The 16495-nt window shown below is 40.6% G+C and overlaps 1 protein-coding gene and 1 long non-coding RNA gene across 3 annotated transcripts in view; one reads left to right on the plus strand and one right to left on the minus strand.

The window, feature by feature from the left end:
* Positions 1 to 16495, plus strand: part of LOC109310503 — a 137412-nt gene that overhangs the window by 101526 nt on the left and 19391 nt on the right. The gene's annotated exons all lie outside the window — the stretch shown is intronic.
* The window catches only part of SLC6A2 (solute carrier family 6 member 2), a 117317-nt gene that overhangs the window by 23769 nt on the left and 77053 nt on the right, over positions 1 to 16495 (minus strand). For both annotated transcript variants that reach the window (XM_019535696.1, XM_019535695.1), the window contains exons 9-10: positions 13214 to 13342; positions 9138 to 9237 (exon numbers count right to left, since the gene is read on the minus strand). In XM_019535696.1, the coding sequence (XP_019391241.1) occupies positions 9138 to 9237; positions 13214 to 13342 (229 nt within the window). The remainder of the gene's footprint in view (positions 1 to 9137; positions 9238 to 13213; positions 13343 to 16495) is intronic.

Genomic DNA, 16495 nt, shown 5'->3' on the forward strand with positions numbered 1-16495 from the left:
ATCAAAGGCACAAGTTCAAATTGGCTAATTCTGAACATCTGTGCATAAAATTGTCTTGGGTAAAAAATACTCAATAAGTGAGCAATACTTATTGAGTCTGCAAATACTTCTATTTAATCTGATTGTATTTGTAGTGCTCTCTGAGAATACTGATGTACATGAATTTCAATTAATGAGATACTAAGGGTGAAACTAATCCCAGTACAGAGGGCAAAACACAAGGTCTCCTAAGAATGTATAGGATGTTTTTGGTACCATTTCTACTGACAACGCAAAGTAAATAATTGCAAGTCCTCAGACTGAATTTGAGCTATGTTTTGCTTTTCAGTACTGTATATATGTTCTCAAATAATGACTCTGTGGAGGAACTTCTAAAGCCGAGATATGCATGCATCTTATTTATGGAAATATAGGGATGGTTTTCTTTATATATCTCCATTTCATTCATTCTTCAGTAAGTAGCATACTGAAAAAAAAATAAACAGAAAGGCTGTTTCAATCAGGATAATGAATTAGTGTCATAAATCCAACATTTAATTACTTCTTGGAAAAAATATGTGTTGTTTTTAATATGTGAACTTCCCAATATTTTTCACTATGACTGCTATTATGATGTGTTTAAGTTTCATAATCAAAGACCATGGGTCAACATATTAATGCTAAAGGGAATTTCATTGTATTCTCTGAATGAGGTAAGTAGTGAAGCTGTTTGATAAATGTATCTACTTGAATTTTTCTCTTACTCTACATATAACATTTGGAATGTTACATCTATAACTGATTGTTATTGACATATGGCAAATGAATCAATGGGCTTAAGGGAACAGATTAGAAAGAAATATTAAAAAAAGGTAACAGTTGTACTTGATGGTAAGCCTTTCATGTTAGAACAATGTGCTTTCATCTCAGTTGCATGTAGATCACTGGATTTAATCTAGCTGAAATCTCATATGCTGCCAGTGCCCCACACAATACTCTATTGTATGAATTACTTAATCCTTATTAAACATTTAGGATGAAATCATCCCTTTGTGGAGGGCCAGCAAAAGGCCTAACTGCCACTTGAATCCCACATGAACTCTCATGTGGTCCACTGGCACTAGGATAAAAATTGATATCCTATTTTATTTTTGAGTGTATGGGAAAGAATGGAATGGTCTGCTTCTAGAAAGGAACAGGATGGTTGCAGCTGTCTTCTGGAGTCCCACAAATAATTTTAAAAAATATATTTGTTATTTTCTCTTATTTGGCTCTGCTGGAAGAACTGATATGCTGTGATTGTCTGCCCCCACCCATCCCTTCCCCTTCCCCAACCACATGAGATTAATTATTGACATTTGGTTTTTTTGCTATTAAAAATTACTTTTTTTTTAAATTAAAGTGCCTGTTTGATCAAATGTTATTAATAAAAATCAAGTCTTTAATCTAGCATTAAGAAAAGAATATAAATGAATACCATATTTTCTCACATACAACACACTCCCCACCCCCCTAGACCAGCTGCTGGAAATGTCAGTGTTCATTATACATGAGAAGTACTATAAGAACAATTTCTGCTGGTTGCTGGCAAAAGTGAAAGTAATATCTGCCAGTGACTTGGGGAACAAAAAAAGGGCTCAGCTCCTTAAATAATGCTATTCTGTTAGTTACTACAAGGAAAAAACGTTTTTTCTTCATTCTGCCTTTCAGAAAAAGATATGTATTTTATTCTAGGATATGTTATACATGAGAAAATACAGCACTCTAAAATCTATCTTGATGTAATTCAATCATAGTCACCCTGTATTCATCTTTCCATGCATGTTCCTTCATACCTTTTCTTTTCTTAAATGAGCTATTTTTTGTGTAGATGTGGGAGACTGTGCACAAAACTAACATACCTGCTTATGAATAAGCAGGTTCATTTTAAAAGTGTTTGATCAGTGCTGTAAGTTTTACTGACCTTCAGGAAAAAGCTGTTAGGCATTAGGAAGAGAATAATACAGGGAGTGATTTTTTTTCCAATAGGTAGCTGAGCAATCACTCGGCATGAGCCTCAGTGAGGTGGGGAAAAGGATGGTAGAATAGCAAAGTTAACTTAAGTATGGAAAGTTTTAGCACAAAAGGGTTTTGTTTGACATATTTTTGAGCAACTGTGATTAACAGAGAAGTAGAAATTCACTGTTAACTGATACTAAGCTTCATTCCTTCAGACAAAAGTTTCACCACAAGGATTATTGCTTTTAAAAGCTTTATGCCAGTTTACTAGTAGCAAAACTAATTAAAAGATTTAATTTTAGAAAGTGGTATCTGCCCTTCCTCAAAATGTGTATCAGACATTTATATCATGTTTATATAAGGAAAAAAAGGTAGAGCTATCAGTTCTAAAGTAGCTCTACTTAATAATAATTATATATATAAAAAAAAAGCTCCTCCTTCCCTTTAAGCATTCAGATTGCCTTTGGAATAGGAAGCTTCAGAACAGGCAAACATATTATTTGAAAAAAAATCTAAATATTTCCACATGTTTTTTAGTCTGTGCCAAAATGTCAAAGCTTGCCTTTGGGCTGAACTACAATTCCTGCTGGGTCACTAAGGCAACTGGGGTCTACTGGGGATGACTGGAGGAAGGTAGGGGGGAATGGATAAAACCATGCCAGATTTAATCCATCAATGATTTAAATAGCCCCTGAGGCCTCAAAAAAAGTTTTTCCTTATGGAGCAACAGGTCATATTGTGTCAGTAAAAACATCTGTCAGCTGCTTGAGACAAATGAATTGATATTTTCCTCATTGAAGGGGGTTGAGGGTTGGAGAAGAAAAGAAGTGATGAAGAAAAAAAAGTTTGTAACAAATAAATGAAGTCCACTGAAACTTGGATGGTTTACTTTGTGGATCATGTCCAAAGTCAAGCCATTGTAAAGCACAGTAAATCCCATTTTAATAACAGAAGATAATGACTTGTCATTATTAACCAAGCAATGATACTTTTACATCTCAGTTGCCAAACTAAACTAAAAGTCTTCTTCCTCCAACACATACATTTATTAGAAGTTACCTCCAAAATCCAGTGCCTTGAATTTTTGTAAAAGAAAGCTGTACTGTAATGTGTAGAGGTCATACAATTGCTGATGACCAGAATTAACACTGTGAAGACTGTGCATTTAGCATCATTTCCCTTCATTAGATTCAAAAGATTTGTGCATGTAATTTCAAGTCACTTGCTTACCAATAATATTCAGCCATGAAAGAATGACTGGGAAAATGAAGTGATGTGTGCAGATGGGATAAAGTTATGACTGAGGAAGGTGAACAGCAGCGACAGCGAAGGCAGCTAAAATTTGTATGAAACATCCACTGACTATAACACCTTCTCTTTGAAAAAGAAGTGAAGATTACTAAGGGGAATTTTGATAATAGTCTTTGACTACATTAAGAGAGCCTTTTCTGTGTGGATGTTTATAGACATGGTCTGGGAGGCGGGGGAGGGAGGTGGTTTAGAGTGGCTCTGAGACCTGCTCTAATTAAATCACCTGGAGCTTCATGTGTATCAGCATCCCCATGGTAAAAATGGCAGCAGGGGCAGTTTAATGAAAGCTCATCAAACCAGCTTTAAAGTGCCCCTGCCACCATTTTTCAGCATGGCGATGCTGATGCATGTGTCTGCTGAAGCACAGTAATTACCATGCTTCAGCAGGCTCGATTAATCAATTCTGCTCTGAATCACTGTAATTACAATGCATCAGAGCAGCCTCTGCACATATATAGGTGCCCTGTGTCGTTAGGGGACAGAGTAATGACTAGGAGCAATGAACTCAAACTGCAGCATAAATTTAGGTTGGAAATTAGGAAGAATTTTCTGGCTGTGAGGGTGGCCAAGCATTGGGAAAGGTTATCTAGAGGAGTTGTAGCATCTTCATCTCTGGAAATTTTCAAGAGCAGGTTGGACAGTCATTTAGCTGGGATGGTTTTAGCCAAGGATGATACTGCCTTATCCAGCCTGCTGCTATGGCTTTGTGAATTCTTTCCAGCCCTGCATTCCTATGATATGTGACCTTCGAGAACTGTTTCACCTGTAATGAGGGCAGTTCAACTTGTATTTCAATATTTCATATCCAGTCTCTAGAGCAGGGGTGGGCAAAAATGCAGCCCAGGGGCCGGATGTGGCCCACTGGGCCATTCTATCTGGCCCACAGGACCCCTAAAAAGTTTAGAAAATTAATATTAATCTGTCCTGGGCTGCCTTTCATGTGGCCCTCAGTGGCTTGCCAAAACTCAGTAAGTGGCCCTCTGCCCAAAATAATTGCCCACCCTGCTTTAGAGAGAAAAAATGTTTGAATGAAGCTTGTTGAGTTCCTTACCTTTGAGAAAAGAAAACCCAAGAGAAGAAAACAGAGACTGATCAGCAAAGACAGTATGACTAGAGAACTGGAGGAGTCAAAGAAGAAAAATAACAGCCTTTGTGGAAATATGATGAAGTTATAACCAGCTTCAGGTTGAATAATGCAGTTAAGATGGACCCAATGTTATAATGACTATTTATCCAAGTCTGAATTATTATTTTTAGGATGAGACATTTTTAAGATAGACTTTCTGAAAACAGGTCATGGTGTAAAAGATAGACTTATAATTTAATACAGCGTTATTTGGGTAATTATCCTATTTTATCTGAATATTCAGAATAATGAGGAGCCTCTCCTTTTTTTTTTTAATTGCCAAAATATTTAGTGGATTTAACAAAACTAAAGGAAAATATTTTCCAAGAGGGTGCTCTTCACATCTGGAAGGCACATGGTTTGAAAGCAGAACAGAGAATTTAAAAGCTAAGTAAAGCTAAGCAACAGAGTAATCTGAATGCTACACTGTGTGTTGAAAGTCGATAAATGTTGTTGTTTAATGGCAGCTGGTGTCTGAGATCAATGCTTGGCTGTATTAGTTTATAGGAGAATCATTGGAGAAATAATTTGGAAGCTGTCTTCAAAGTTTATAGTGTCTGTAAAGTTAGCTAAAAACGTGTCCAATGAAGTTAAAATAAGTGGGTTAAACTTTGTGGGCTTCGATCCATAATTAAGGGGACAGTAATTTTGAGGAGGGTCACAGTTTTATTCTAGGAGACTTTATAATATAATTAATTTTGGCAGTGACAAGTTCAGGAAACACTGTAATCCTCTCCAACAGAAAGATGATTGTCATTATAATGGAGATGTGCTAAATTCAGATCAACTTTTACCGTTACTTGTTTCACCCAAATTTTTGGCTTGGTTTAAAATTCTCTCCATTCTGCACGTGGTTTTCTAACCTCCATTGAACACTGAGTGAAAAAAATACTGAGTGACAGTATTTTTTAAAGCCTCCAATATACCTAAAGATCAGAAAGGCTGTTCTTTTAGGTTGAAAACTTAGGAGAAGCTTCAGGGACAATGGCTACAGTGAATAAAAGTTCACCAAGTATTGCACACTAGGTGTGTCTACACCAGACACTTTACTGCATAGTAGATTAATCTATAAATATAGATTTAAATTGGGCATAAGGAAGCAATTCTTTACAGTAAGGGTTGCCAAAACATGGAATGGCTTCCAAGGGAGGTGGTGCTTTCCACTACCTTGGAGGTGTTCAAGAAGAGATTAGACAGGCATCTGACTGGGGTTACTTAACCCCAGTGCTCTTTCTTGCCTGGAGTAGGTGGTCAGACCTGATGATCTACCAGGTCCCTTCTGACTCTAGAAATCTATGAAAACACACTAAGTAACTGTGCTAATAAGCTACTGTGCAATATTAGTCTGCTTCGCAGTTAGTTTAGTACCTCTACTAAACTAACTGCACAGTAGGGTTCATGTAGAAGGTGACAGGAAGCAAACTTGCTCCCTGTCAGCCACATCAGCAGGGGACCCAGTCCTGGTGCTGCTCAGCTCCCAGCTTCCCTAGGAGCTGATTAGTGCAGGGACCGGGTCCCTACCCCCGCCCCCCAACCCCATCACCCTGTCCCAGCACTGTGAGGCTTCTGGCTCTCCAGAGGAGTAGGGAGCTGAGCAGCACTGGGACAGGGGAGCTATACACACACACACCCCTCAGTTCATCTGGCTATCCATAATGCTTTATTTGTCCTCTGATTGGCTGTTTCTGCCAGCCAATCAGAGTGCCCCAAGCATGGGGGAGTGCTGCCATGATCCAAAGCCGTGCTGAGGACCAGACAGAGGTCAGTCCCCCATCCTGCTCTCTGCAAGCAGTGCCAAGGACTGGATGGGGGGCGGGGGAGCTGGGGCCAGTAACACTGGCCTTGGCTTTCTGACCCCACTCCCTGTAAGCGGTACCAAGGACCTGCCCTGTTTCCTGCAAGAGGCAGAACAGCGGCAGCATGGGGTGTTAGGTGGTGGCACTCCATCCCAGCCCCCTCCCCTGTCATTCTTGACAGGCATTTGGCTAGTATATAATACACACACAAGTGTATGACATAGAGCATTTCTCCCTAGATCTCATGCATTTAAAAACTGTACTGAGCCCACACTGTGTCTGCCCTACCATGTTAACAAGTTCACTACATAACTGTATATAACCTTAATGTAATCTAACTGGATTCATATAGGTGTGGAGAAGCAGCAGCAGTGACTGGCTACCACATATATGTTATAATAATTTATACAGTAGGAAAGAAAAATTAAATGTCACTCTTTCTTATGCAACTTGCATGTATTTGATGCTCTGTTCTTTATTTATGATACTAAGCTTCTTGTGGGAATAGAAAATATTAAGGACCAAACTATGCCCTCTGATATTGCTGGTGTAATTGCCAAGGGAGTAAAGAGATGCACATGCCCAGCTTCTGAGACTGGAATTTGGCCTGTACTTTGAATAAATATTATTTGTCAGGGTTCAATAGCATACCACTGTAATGGAGCTGGTACACAAATGCCACCTAGATTTCAAAACATCTCCTAGAGCATGGCCTCCAGGGAACTTTGCCTATTGCTATTCCCATCAATGAAGGGTAATATAATCCTGTTCTGCCTCTGGGTGTGCACTCTCCCTGTCCTTCCCTGTCCCTACTATAATGCTGTGTACTGTAGACAGAATATGAAGAGAGTGGTCTTTGGATTGTGTCTTGCCTTTAAGACTAGGGACAGATATTCAAAAAGCTGGAGTCTGAATTGATTTAACCTTTGCAGGTTAGTCTAACCTGCATAGATTGAACCAGTTTGTAACAGGACAAACATTCTCTTTGGACTGAGGAACTAGAAGCACATGCCTGCAGTTGCTCAGGCCAGGAGCCAGGGGGTGCTAGAGCATGTCCTCGGCTGCAGGGAACCTATGCTGGGGGGATGGTCAGTCTGGGCTGAACTGGCCAGGGTGGGTTTAATTCCCCCTCTCTATCCCACCAGCAGGGCTTGGCTCAGCTCCCAGAGCAGGGAGCCATCCCCCACTCTCAGCTGGCCCAGAGGCTGAGAAGGGCATTTGGCAGGGGATTTGAGCCCTGCTGTGGTGGGGCAGGGGCATGGACAGGCTTCTTCTTCCTTCTCTCTCCAGCATCCAGCAGAAGGGGCAGCAGGGGGCCTAATTCCCTGCAGGGAGCGAGCGCAGCAGCAGTGATGGTGGGCAGACCCAGCTGGCAGTGCAGGTAGATGGGAAACAAATTCTCCTCCCTGCACCCATCTGCTTCAGGGGCCATCATGCCCCACTTCTGTAGCAGTAATGGGAGTGTCTGGCAGACCCAGCTCGGGTCCCTGCTGGTGGGATAGAGAGGGGGAAATTAAATCCCTCCCTGACTAAACCCCCACCCCTGCCTGTCCCTGCTTGGGCTGGGGAGCAGAGGGGTACGGCCAGCCTGGCTGGGCTGGAGCAGAGAGCCTAGCCCAGAAAGCATGCCAGGATGCTGGGGGTCTCTAGTTTAACCTAAACCAGCTAGAGGTCTGGGACAGACATTGCATAAACTGGTTTGGCCCAAATCAGTTAAGTCTGGTACTACATTCAACCAGGTTTATCTCAAACCAGTTTCAGCCATTTTCAAACTGGTTTATGTGCACCAAAGTCTGTTCTGTTACAGGTTTAAACCAGTTTCCAATTACTTAAACTGGTTTATGTGTAATGTCTACCACCTGTTTCTTGCACCTTCTGTTCTGCTGAGGGGAAAGAGGCCAGGCACACTGAGATGTTACCCATCTGTCTATGACTTACAACAGCAACTGGCACCTAAATGATTTACGTGCCTTTTGAAAATTCCTCAGAAGAAGCAAAATATTTTAACTAGATAAAATTTCATTTTGGATCTACAGAACAGTCATACATGTAAAAGTTTGTCAGAGGAGAACTGAACCCTGTCAGCATATTGTTGCTAATAAATGTTATTATTCTGGCAATGTAAATCGGATTCACATATAGGATGAGATTTCCAACAGCACAAAGATGCTTTGAGGTCCATTTTTCACTGAAAGTCAGTGGCAACCTAACCCTTTTCAATTCTTTTAAAAGTTTCCTAAGCTGCTACTAAATATTTCAAGCCAGTATGCAACATGGACTATTTCCAATATACATTTATTGACTGTTGGATTTATCCATAAGACGGCACTGTATAGTGGAAAAAATAAGAAAACAATTCAGAGCTACAGGGGTATTTCACCATGTGGTACAATGCTGCTATGGATAAAGGGCAGGAACTAAAAAGGAAGAAATAGATACAGAATTATATGGGCAGGTCCATCTAGTCCCACTGTGTGGAGATTTTGATAGGCCCCCATACGGCTACACAAGGCAACCTCTCTGTAGGTAACAATGTTTGAACCAGGGAAGAGCGGAAAGTAATGTCTCTGGAACTGGATTAATTTTTGGCTTGAAACCCTACCTGGTTCAGTGCTACTACAGCAACCCATAGCTAGTATTGGCAGCTAATTCTCCCTGGCAGAAGGAATAGGATTTCTTCCCTACAGCAATCTTCTGTAGAAGGCAGTGTATTTTAGCTTTGTGGAAGGTTCTAAAAACTGGGATTCCCTGTTACTCTCTGTAAACTGGATGAAAATTGACGAGGAAATACTTGTATTTGCTTGATTTCTGCCATATAATACAAATTCATTATTGCTTACCCTTGTGTTTCAGGTTACCATGAATGTAGTGAAAATTTTGCAAGAGTTTTGCCACCATAGTTACAAAAACTCATTTAAAAAACATACCATAAAACCAGGAAACTCCAATTGCTTCCATTAAAACAGCAAACAAGATTGAAGTTCCAGCTGCAAATGTGTCCAGCAGTGTGAGGACATAAATTCCTCCCTGGTGGTAAAAGAAAAAGAAAGGAAGAAGGAAACAAAAAAATCTCTAAATAAAATCAAAAGCAACAAAGCATCAAAAGAAATGGCTACAAATTTATCTTTTTTTACTTTTCCTTCAAGATTCCAGAGATCCAATTTATTGACATATATTTGCAAGTATGTTTAACCAAAGAACTGAAACTTTGGGTAACCTGATGCATATGAAGAGTGGTGGAACTGGACACACAACCCTTGTAAATGAGCTCTCCCTTCACCCAGGTCTCCTGGATCTATGAAATGGAATCTTTAGCCCACACTGGACAGTCAGTTGGCAAGAGCCCTCAGCTCTTCATAACTTCAATAGAAGTTAAGAGGTCTCATTGCCTAGCAGAAGTGCTCAGCAACTTGCAAAATTGAGTTCAATTGGCAGTAGCCAGGGAAGAGTTTGGCCACCACTCCAGTTCTTTGCAAACCCAGGTTTACAATCCAGTGGATCTGCAGTCTTGGCTCTGATGTCTCATTAAGGCAGCTTATCCACAGAACTTCTTCCCCGTCTTCCTGTATCAAGGCTTTCCTGTCCTTTGTCTGCTTTTCTGTGGCTGAAGCGGAGGGCAAATTTTCAAATATCATGAACAAGTGTTCCCCAAAAGGAAACCACCTTTACATTCTTCTGGGATCTTCTAAATCAGAAGTTGAATTTATCAGATTCTTGCATAATTGGTTTTCAAGACACTATTTTGGGCAGTTCATATTGGTTTACTGTTTGAAAGAAATTTGGGTAAATTATTATGTGTTATTTTAATTTATTGTGAAATACAAGTAAAGAGAGAGGGAAGTAGGAGATGGAGCTTTCAATTGTTACAAAACCAAGGAGAGAAAAACATTTTAATACAGCTACCACTCAACATATGCAAACAGCTGAGAAAACTTCCAGTAACAGAAAATCATAATTAAATCTTACCCTTTATGTTTAACCCCAGAGTGATATTTTTCTTTTGCGGGCGGAGGAAGAGAAAAAAAATTCTTGGTATTTTTACAGTTTTGATTAGGGGATAAATACCATTTGTATGTGTTGGATCTCAGTCATTTTAGTCTGTTAAAATCAATGAAGACATAACTTGGCTCTCTCCTTTTGTTATAATAAAAACTTTATTACAGAGATCCTTGACATAAGCAAAGGAGAGAGCCCCTTTTTCCCCCGCAAGGTTTGACTCTGGGAACACAATGTGGTAATTTGTCCAAAATTTGGGTGAAATATAGATTAGTGATTGGTAATACATGTGTTTAGCAAGAGTTGAGCAGTTTTTCAGGTAAGACAATGTAATCTACACTTGTAAGAAAAATACTGTTTTGTATGCATCATCTATGGGGTATTTTTCAAGGGTATAGTCAACAGATTCTTTTAACTCTATGGCATCACCAGTGTCTTTATTTCTATTTTATACATATTAGAGACATGTTTAACATGGGCAGGGCAAGTAATACAAGCGGTCCAATTTGCTGGAGGATTTAATCCAATACAGGTGACATGATTTGAAAGATAATGAGCTATATTCTTACCAGGTATAAAATGGCTCATTTGAAGTCAATGAAGTTATACAAGTTTACACCCACTGAGAATCTGACCCATTATGTTGTTTCTAACCCAGAGCTCTATCCAGTTGCCTTGGATAAGAGAATTATTTGAATAATACAAAAGGGCAAAAATATATTAATAGTGTAAATTATCTAAATTGTCAATATAGTAAATATACTTTGAGTCTGAAAATCCTGTAAATATACTTTGAGTCCTGAAAAACTGTAGTGAAAAGTTGCCTGGAAAGAGTAACTTTTTAACTTCAAAGTGTTTTATTAGCAGCATCCTTAATTTTCACTAAGCACAAATATGTGAACCAGTGGAATGCTGCAGAAATGGGTTCTAGTCATAGAATTCCATGCAAATATGGTTACCTAAGGTTTAATATATGTAATAGCAATTTTTGGTGGCTGCAGAAGAGTAGTGCTTCCTCTGCCCTTGGAAAAGACAAAATATGCATTCCCTAGAAAATATGCTTCCTTCCTAATGCTAAATGGCATACAAAGAAGGGCATGGACTTCACCTTACCCCCAGCTCAGATAGAAAAGCTCTCTACAGTGTGGTGCGCTAACATTATGAACACAGAAACACAGAAGCATTAGGTGCCATATGTGCACATGGTTCTCTGCACCTTTTCCCTACCTTTACTACGTGCATGTGGTCACCATTTTGTCTTATTTATTTTCAAATGCAAAAAGAAGTCAAGGGATATTTGCACTGCTTTTTCTTGATAAAAATATATGGTTCTGTACAAAGAGGATTTGGTACCAAGGGTCTGGTGCCTAAAAACTCCCCATCCAGGAGTCAGCAGTCAGCCTAGTTGTATTTAATGAAATGAAACTCACTATAAGAAACCACAAGGTTTGTGGGATCAATGTATGATAAGAGCCTCATGCGAAACAGGAACAGAGCAGTATCACGTAGGAAAAAGTTAATATAATAGACAGAAAGCTGGCTAAAAGCTAAAGGTGCCTGTAGACGTGCCAGGAGCCTGCTCTGATGTGCTGTAATTAATTGAGTCTGCTGGAACATGCTAATTAGTGTGCTCCAGCCAGCCTCCGCATCTTCTATATCAGCATCCCTGCACTTCAAAATAGTTGCGAGGCCACTTGAACTAAAATTCGCTCAACAAGTTTTAGTTAAAGCACCCCACTGCCATTTTGAAATGTGAGGATGGTGATGAATAAGACACTGTGGGCACTTTAATTAGTGTGGCTCATGGAGGTGTTTTAATTAAAGTGCCCTAAAATTTCTCAAGGACATAGTGGGCACACACATACAATTAACGTGCCTTAAGGTTACTGTGAATTAAAATAAGGTGCAGTAAACTGTGCCCAGGAATGTGTCTATACATGTGCCTACATCGGGATCAAATTTCCTCCCAATGGGAGCAGTTGAGTCCAGGGCTGCTCCTACCCTCCTGTCCTGCTCTGTTCCCTTGCAGCTGCCAGGGGAAGCTCCAGGGTCCCCTTGGTGCCAGCCCTGGAAACAGTGGAGAGCTGTGCAGAGCTTAGGATTGCAGCCCAGCTTGGCAGTGTTGGCTTGGGACGATGCCCCATGGCCAAGCAGCAGTAGCATCCTGAGCTCTCTCCTTGCTTTGCTTGCTGAGGGAACAGGGGAGCGTTCTGTCACTGCAGTGCCAGGCTGGGGACATTAAGCTTCCCCATCTCCTCAGCCCTGCTGCTGTTCATGCAGTGAACACCCCAGTCAGCTTCTGCTCCCCATCCATGCCTGGAGGGCAGTAGGCAGTGCTGGGGGTCGGGGGAGACCTGCTTCCCTCCTCCCCCACCCGTTCCAGCACTACTCAGCTCCTGACTCCCCTGAGGCACAGACAGGGAATGGAAGCTGACTGGGGCATGTGCTGTGCAGGCAGCAGCAGGGCTGAGGGGATGGGGAAGCTCTCTGGCCTTGGGCTGGCACTGCAGAGACAGAGAGCTCCTCCATCCCCTCAACCAGAAAAGCAAGGGGAGAGCTCAGGGTGTTGGTGCTGCTTGGTCGTGGGGCATCACCCCAAACTAGCACTGCCAAGCCAGGCTGCAATCCTGAGCTCTGCACCAGAGCCATGGATAGCTCCTTCCAGACCCCTGAGGCCTCCTGCTGCCTAGGCTGACTGGAAGCAAATTGCTCCTGGTCAGCATCTACACATGCACTACTGTGCAGTAGCTAATATGGTTAATCTAGTACCTGGATTTCTTGATATTAGCAAACTGTACACTAGCTTAGTTTACTGAACAGTAAGTCCCACACACATGTTGATGGTGATGCTTTACTATGCGTTAGTCTAATGCACAATAAAGCATGTCATGTAGATGCACCCAGAGAGAAAGATGGACCTCAGAATATGATAGTTCTCTATACATATTTAAAGGACTAATTGCATCATTAACTTAACTTGCCAATAAAAACATTTTATAGTACTTACATTGGTAATGCATAAAAGAGCAAGTAGGAAAGTGCCAAAGGAAACACCAAAGGTGAAAAGTTTTCTGTGCCTCTTCAGAATCTGGAAATCATCTGCCAAACCAGTGATGACTGCTTCCATTCCACCCATCTAAGGAAAGGAATATAGCAATCTAAGTTAAGTAGTCCTGAGAGAGATTTGCTTACAAACAAGGATACAAATCAGAAATCAGCTTCTGACTCGGCTCTCCTCCCTTCTATTAGCTGTACTTCTCAGAGATGGAACAGAGCGGTGGCCTATTTTTGCACCCTCCCCCAAAGTCTGTCCCCTTTTCCCATAGTTATGTTACATCTTCACTCTTCTGAAAAGGGTTTTATGGATGGAGGTTGTAGAAGGGTTGCAGGGAAGATAAAGAGATGTACCACAGAACCTCATGCTATCATAGATGCAGAAAAGGCTTATTTTTGATGTAGTAAGGACATAGAAAATCATAAGGAATTGAACACTTAATTCTGTGGGTCAAACCAATTGGAGACATGCTATGCTCTGACTCGTTGGTTAATGAAAAGTGTTTGGTACTTAAGAGTAACAACAATTCTTGAAGATACCCTATGATAATTCTTCCATAATTCTTATGTCTGCATAAGTTTTTAGGGGGAAAATAGAATCTGAAACTGATATAACTCTTCCTAACAGTATATATGAAAGACAGGTATCATAGTAAAATGAGGCTCCTAAAAAGTCACACATGCTTAGAGGAAATCTGCAATAAGAGACTGTTTCTTCACTAAGACACCTTTTAAAGAACTGGATTTAGATAAAGACCAGGAAGCATTATTGCATAATAAGACTGATTAGAGCTATTCCTCTTTGTTTAAAAAAAAATTCAGTCTACAGAATGCACCTATAATCTCACCGTTGATCATTCTCTCATTACTTGTATTGCCCATTGTCTGTTAAAAAAAATAATAGAAAAGAAATTTTCCTTGCCCTGTTTTTGTTAAAAGGAATAGTATGAAAACTACCTAACATGACCATTTCTTCAGGTTGGGATTACAGAGACAGCCCTCACTCCTGAAAAGTTCATAGTAACAACAATTTTTGATGCCACCCTGTAATAGTTCTTCAAAAAGTAAGAACTACACATTGGCCAATTTTACTGTTAGAACATGTTGGCTGTTGTAGCTGATGTAAATTTCAAGCTTTTGTTGATAGTGTTGCATTAGGAAGGTTCCTGCTATGAGCTTTAAGTTGTGTACATTTTGTGGGTTTTTTCCTCAGAAGGTTGGATCAGAATTAATTCTTGTCATCTACTAGTTATTAACAAACAAATATAATGTATTGATAATCAATTGAGGAGATTGAAATACGGCACAATGTAGCATATTACCTGCTTGTGACGTAAATATGACATGCTAGAGTGGTTCATAAGGGATTGTGTCCAAGGGTGATCTGGTCCTTTGCCACAGGGAGTTGGAAAGATCCACTATAGAGTGGATGAGAGGAATTTCTTTAGACAATCTAACACTCCAGAGGTAGTGTGGGGTTTTGGCCGTGCGACTTCTATGAGCTTTGGTGAGTGCCATGTACCTAGAATTATGTTAATATTTGATATTCTCAGAAAGCTTTATGAAATTGGCACTTGAACAGACTCAGAGAAGTTAGAAATGGAAAAAGACCCTTTGAATTTTCTGGCATCAGTCAGGTCAAGACTGTTTCTTAACCTAGTGTTTTGTTTATTCTTGTTGTAATTGTTTTATATTGAGCTAGTTGCAACAACTGTTCATAAAAAAAAATCATTAGGTAATTCCTAAGCCCGTGTTGCTTCTTAACACTTGGATGATCAGATCGGGTAGGGAGTAGAAAGCCTGGAAATGCTTGTTCTTGCAAGGGCTTTTATGCATGAATAAAGGTATTTGTATATTAGTCTTCATTTAGGTCTCTGTGTTAAAAGTTTCAGTTTCTAATTGGGGGTTTAGGTGACATGGTACGCAGAGTGAATAATCAAGGAGAATAGTTTAAAATCACTTTATAGTTTAAGTAACACTGGTGAATAATTATGAACAGTAAACAAATTGGTAGACATCAAAATAAAAAATAAGCTAAGCAAAGAACACCGAGCTAGATTTGCCACAATTTGTGAACTCCCAATAATTTGATGAGTTCCATTCCTAAATGAAGAAATGTCTGCCATGTACACCAAGGGAGCAATCTACAGTCTAAGGTCTCAATCCTGCAAACATGCAAGCCCTTACTTTGCTACCATGCTAAAGTTACATGTGTGCATAAGTTTCATAGTTTCTAGGGTCGGAAGGGACCTGAGCAGATCATGTAGTCTGACCCCCTGCCATAGCAGGAAAGAGCACTGGTTTGCAAGTGTTTGCAAGGTTGGGGTTTGAGGGTAGAAACAGATGTAGGTTGCCTTTGTGCTGCCATAACAATTTTTATGGTGGCAAAAAACCCCCCACCACCAACAAAAAAAGCCAAACAAACCAGCATGTACGTCCATAACTTTTGTCATGCCATATTGTGGCCACAACAAAAGGCAGGAATAAATCACGCTGCTTTATTATGGTAGACATCTATTTGCTTTATGGCAGGAGAGTATGGGCAGCCCAGGGCTGCCCACACTCTCTCCCACTACCCCAGGCAGTAGTGAAGGGTCCTGGGAATTCCTGTGCAGGATTAGGCTCCTCAAGCCCTGGCCTCTCTGGACTACTTTTCTGGCAACAAAGAAAATGGGGACACTCAGACCACCAGTCACCAATTACCCGAGACCACCAGTCAGCTGATTGGAGCCTTACTTCCGGGACTGTATATTGCACCAGTGTCCAGTTTTCTTTACTTCCAGAGTATCATCATGCCCCTTTATAAATCCATGTTGTGTCCACACCTTGAATACTGTGCAGAGTTCTGGTCCCCCACACCTCAAAAAGGAGATAGAAGAACTAGAGAAGGTCAACAAGGATGATTAGTGGTGTGGGGGGAGGGCTGTATGTCTATTTGGTTTAGAAAAGACACACTTCGGAGGGACATAAGGGCTTACAAAATACTACATGGTGAAAAGAAAGCAAAGTGGGATTTATTATCTCTCACAATTCAAGAACTAGGGTGTGTGTCTACATGTGTCACAACAGTGCTGTTGTTGTTGTGCCATCAACACAGTAACAGCCTGTACTGTGCTGTGCAGTTATTTTTAGGCATGTTGCCATAGTGATGCGCTATAATGAAGGAATGTATTGCTATGGCAGTGTAGCTGTGGCATCAGTTTTTGCCTGCGGATGGTATGTCGCTGTAGGAAGA

This window comes from Crocodylus porosus, unplaced genomic scaffold (genome assembly GCF_001723895.1).
Source record: "Crocodylus porosus isolate Cpor-Errol unplaced genomic scaffold, CroPor_comp1, whole genome shotgun sequence".
Classification (NCBI taxonomy): domain Eukaryota; kingdom Metazoa; phylum Chordata; order Crocodylia; family Crocodylidae; genus Crocodylus; species Crocodylus porosus.